The sequence below is a fragment of the Centruroides sculpturatus genome, unplaced genomic scaffold, assembly GCF_000671375.1.
Source record: "Centruroides sculpturatus isolate CEXI.00-Female unplaced genomic scaffold, Cexi_2.0 scaffold275, whole genome shotgun sequence".
NCBI lineage: Eukaryota > Metazoa > Arthropoda > Arachnida > Scorpiones > Buthidae > Centruroides > Centruroides sculpturatus.
The window spans coordinates 169,703-174,254 of NW_019384477.1; the positions used below are offsets into that span (position 1 = coordinate 169,703).

General features: G+C 36.8%; 1 protein-coding gene across 1 annotated transcript; it reads left to right on the forward strand.

Moving 5' to 3' along the window:
- Positions 1–663: 663 nt before the first annotated feature.
- On the forward strand, positions 664–1,794 carry LOC111621366. Its single transcript, XM_023363478.1, has one exon. The coding sequence runs from the start codon at positions 664–666 to the stop codon at positions 1,792–1,794; it is 1,131 nt and encodes a 376-aa protein (XP_023219246.1).
- The last annotated feature ends 2,758 nt before the right edge of the window (positions 1,795–4,552 follow it).

The following is a 4,552-nucleotide window of genomic DNA, read 5'->3' on the forward strand; positions in this document are numbered from 1 at the left end:
AAACCGTCATAGAGCCGAATTTTTTAAACCACACTCTTTCACCCCACATTCCTCTAGCATTTGTTCATTTCTCACAGTGTCCCTTCGTTTTTCCACACACACACACACACACACACACACACATTCTGAAATACCTCACTTCATGTGCAGCAGTACGACTCCTGTAATTCTTCTACCTTACGACATAGAAGTAAAAGTTAATCTACTATTTCTGGATCAAGAAATAACACTCAAGTTAGCTCAAATGAATCTGTAAATGACTCTGTGTGGATGGGAAAAGTTACGAGTTGTATGCATTATAATGTCGCGAATATTGAAATGATAAATTAATTATGTTTACCACAATTTAGAGAGAATTGCGATTTGTAAGCAGTGAGCGTGTTTGGAGAAAGACACATGAAACGAAAGGTGTATAACATTAACAAGCAAATGTGTATAAAAGAGAGCATAAGAGAACCGAACTTTCGATAGCGGCCACACCACGCTGAAAATACCGGTTCTCGTCTGATCACCGAAGTCAAGCAGCGTCGGGCCTAGGAGTAAGACGTGTTTTCGACGAGCTCCTAGCTTCGTTCACTGTATGCTCTATATTAGTGTTTTTGCTTATTAATACAATCATTCGTTACCTTTTGAGTAAATTTTAAAATTAAATAGTAAGTAGCTATGGAAAATCTACTTGATTTCAGTAAATCTGTGTTGTTAGAATTGCCACGTGCTTCTGGTCATTTTACACAAAAGGACTTCGTTACGGCGTTACAAGACACGGTCGACAGTAAAGATATTATTGGACTTGGACCGCTACAACAAAAATGGAAATGGATATTAACGTTAAACAACGAGGAGGTAAGAAGTTTAATCTTGAATCTCGGAGAAATCGAAGTATCGGGTAGTAAATGCATCATTAAACCAGTAATTGAAGATCTTGTTGAGGGAAAAGTACACTGGTTACCTCTAGAAGTACCAGATAGTTATCTAAGGAGTATTCTAGAAAAATTCTGTGATAAAATTGAAATAAGAAAGGAAAAATCAAACGAGCCGGGCCTAGAACACATTTTGAGTGGCAAAAGACTGGTCACTCTAAAATTAAAAAAAGGATTTAATGTCGATATGCTTCCGCATACATTTATATTATGTAATTTCCCAGCGTTATTAGTGATAAAAAATCGCGTACCGAGATGCCTAAGATGTAGTCAAACCGGCCATATCAAGAAAAATTGTTCTACTCCCTTTTGTTCTAAATGCAAAAATTTCGGCCATGACACCTTGCTTTGTGTAGGACCGACCTATGCCTCGCGCCTGAGGAAATCTGCAACGGAAATACAGTACAAAAGCGACGATAGTAAAAGGGTAGAGACAAAAGAGAAGTTACAGCAAGAAAACAATGAAACAAATGGACCGGAAATAAGTACTGACAAACCCGAAGAAATAAACAACACGGAAGGGTTCAAGCTAGTACAAACGAAAAAGAATAAGCGAAAAGGAAGCGAAAGAACCAAAAATATTACAAGTAACAAATTGGCAAACTCGGAAATTAGTAGCGATACAAAATTAAATAATACTTGTCGTGACAAGGACCCAAGTAAAAGAATAAGAAAGACCTCGCTTTCGGACGAGTCGATAAAAAATAATGAACAGTCAAATAAAGGGAACAGCATGGATATGGAGTATGAACACTTCGATATCAGCGATGAAGGTTCTCAAAATTTATCCAGCTGGGCAGATATAATGACAGAAGACACAGCAGGAGATATAGATACCCCTGCTGAATATAAAATTCATGAGACTCAAACCTGAGTATTGTATAATACGAAATTAACTGGGTTATTCTTTCTTAAATGCGACAAGAATGGAGCTGAATCTAGGATGCATTAACATAAATGGTCTGAAGAAACGCGGAATCAATGTATTTTTGTGGAACCTTTGTCATAGTAACTTCGATGTAGTACTCGTACAGGAAACACATGTATCCAACAAAGCCAGTGCCATCGAAGTTGAAAGAAAAGTAAACAGTAAATATAACTGTTTTTGGTCGTACGGTACTCAACAAAGCAGTGGAACAGCGATATTCATACAAAAACGTTTCGAGACGGCAGGCTTTGAGTACGATGCCGAGGGTCGAATTTGTAAAATTGATGTTAAAATAAACAACAAAAAATTCCGTATAATAAGTGTCTACGCGCCGACAGATGGGCACATGAGAAAAATATTTTTCCAGAATATCGACAACTATGTAAAAACGGGGTATGACTATTTAATAATGGCAGGGGATTGGAACTGCATATTGGATGCAAGAAGAGATAAAAAAGGCGGTGACCCAAACACATCCATTAGAACAGCGGAACAATTGAAAACCGCTATGACTGATTATATGTTAACTGACATCTGGAGAGATCAGCATCCCGACACTCTGGAATTCACGCACATTACTGCCAAATGCAGCACCAGGATTGATAGAATATTACTCTCGAAAGAGCTAAAATTACACGTTAAACAGACTGATATAATACCCTGTTCTTACTCCGATCATCAGCTGGTCACCGCGAACATACTCCCCAATGCTATCTCTAAAAAGGGAAAAGGATACTGGAAGTGCAATGCCTCTATATTAAAAGAAAATAATTTCAGTAACAGCTTTAAAGATTTTAGCAGTAAACATCAGAAAAACATAGATTCTGACATAAGGAAATGGTGGGATAGTTTTAAACTAGACTCTAAATACTTTATCATTCGAAAATGCAAAGAAAGAAATAGTAACAAGAAAAAGGAAATTAACTCACTAAAAGCAAAATTAAGAAGCACTATGAACAATATAAATAGTCAGAACGAAGAAACAATAGCCTGCCTGAAAGAAAAAATTAACCTAGCAGAGAGAGAACACATGGAAGGTGCCTTAATTCGATCAAGGATGAAAAAAATTGAAAGCAATGAAAAACCCACGAAATACTTCTTTCGAATTGAGAAAAACAACTACAGAAAAAATGACATTACAAAGTTAAACGGAGGTAATGGTCAATTACTAACAGACCAAACAGAAATTTTGAACGAATGTAAAGCTTTCTTCGAGAAACTATACACAAAACAACAAATATCGCTAGAAGCGGTGAGAAAGTTTACACACGATTTGCCAAAAATACAGGAGCAGCAACAACAAATGCTCGAAGCGGAAGTGACTGAGGATGAATGTATCAAAGCAATTAACAGTCTGAGCAACAACAGAGCTCCTGGAAGTGACGGCCTCACAAAAGAATTTTATACAACATGCAGCCAACATTTTATGACGAACTTTGTAAAAATGATAAACTACAGCCTCAAACACGGACTCCCCAATAGCATGAAACAAAGTATAATAAAACTCGTTCCAAAAATAGAAAACCCTACCGAATTAAAACACTACAGGCCAATATCGCTTCTTAACTGTGATTATAAAATAATAACAAAAATTATGACGAATCGTTTAAGACAGGTATTACCGGATATTATTTCTATAGAACAGTCATGCGCCGTCAAAGGAAGAAAAATTCAGGACAACATCCATCATCTAAGAAATATCATAGATTATATAAACGAAAAACAATCACCGGGAAGCATAATATCCATTGATATGGACCATGCCTTCGACCGAGTATCACACGATTACATGCTGCATGTTCTTGAAAATTTTAACTTCGGCAAAAGCTTCACTAACATGATAAGAACCATCTATGAAAATATTAGTAGCAGGATAATAATAAATGGTAACTTCTCGGACACATTCAGGGTAGAAAGATCGGTGAGGCAAGGATGCCCACTGTCAATGACACTGTTTACTCTAGCATTTGATCCACTGATAAGAGCTATTAACGAAAACAAGCACATAAACGGGATTAGAGTCCCACCCGAAAAGAAAAGTTTTAAATGTGTGGCGCATGCCGATGACCTATCCGTAATGTCCAGTGACGAGAAAAGCGTAAGACACCTCTTCCATGTAATTAAACAGTTTGAAAGAGCATCGGGACTTATTATTAACCCATCTAAAACAATAGGAATAAAAATTGGAAGCTGGGTAAATAAACCTATATACCCTCATGGGGGCTTAACGTGGACTGACAACATTAAAATTCTGGGCGCCTACTTTGGAAAATACAACATCGAAGAAGAGATCAATAAGAAATTAGAAAAGTGTAAGCATATTGCTCAAGCTAACGAACAACGAGACATCAGCATAATAGGAAGAGCTAAAATCTTTAACGTAAAGATGTGCAGTAAATTCATTTATATCGGCACCACGACAAATATTCCAACAGATAGTTTGAAAAAACTCGAAACAATAGGATATAAACTAATATGGAAAAACAAGCCTGACAAAATAAAAAGAACTATAATGAGCAATAAAACTAGAGAAGGTGGTCTCAATGCCATTAATATACAACTTAAAATACATGCCTTGCACTTAGACCATATAAAAGACCTTATAAATGGCGACAAAAAAATCTGGTACCCCACTGCACGTTACTGGTTAGGTTTCCATCTCCGGCATTTAAATAAAGAGCTGGACAACAATCGATCCCCAAGA

What these genes read in the sequence shown, in the direction of transcription:
- LOC111621366 (XM_023363478.1), top strand. Translation starts at nt 664, where the DNA reads ATGGAAAATCTACTTGATTTCAGTAAATCTGTGTTGTTAGAATTGCCA.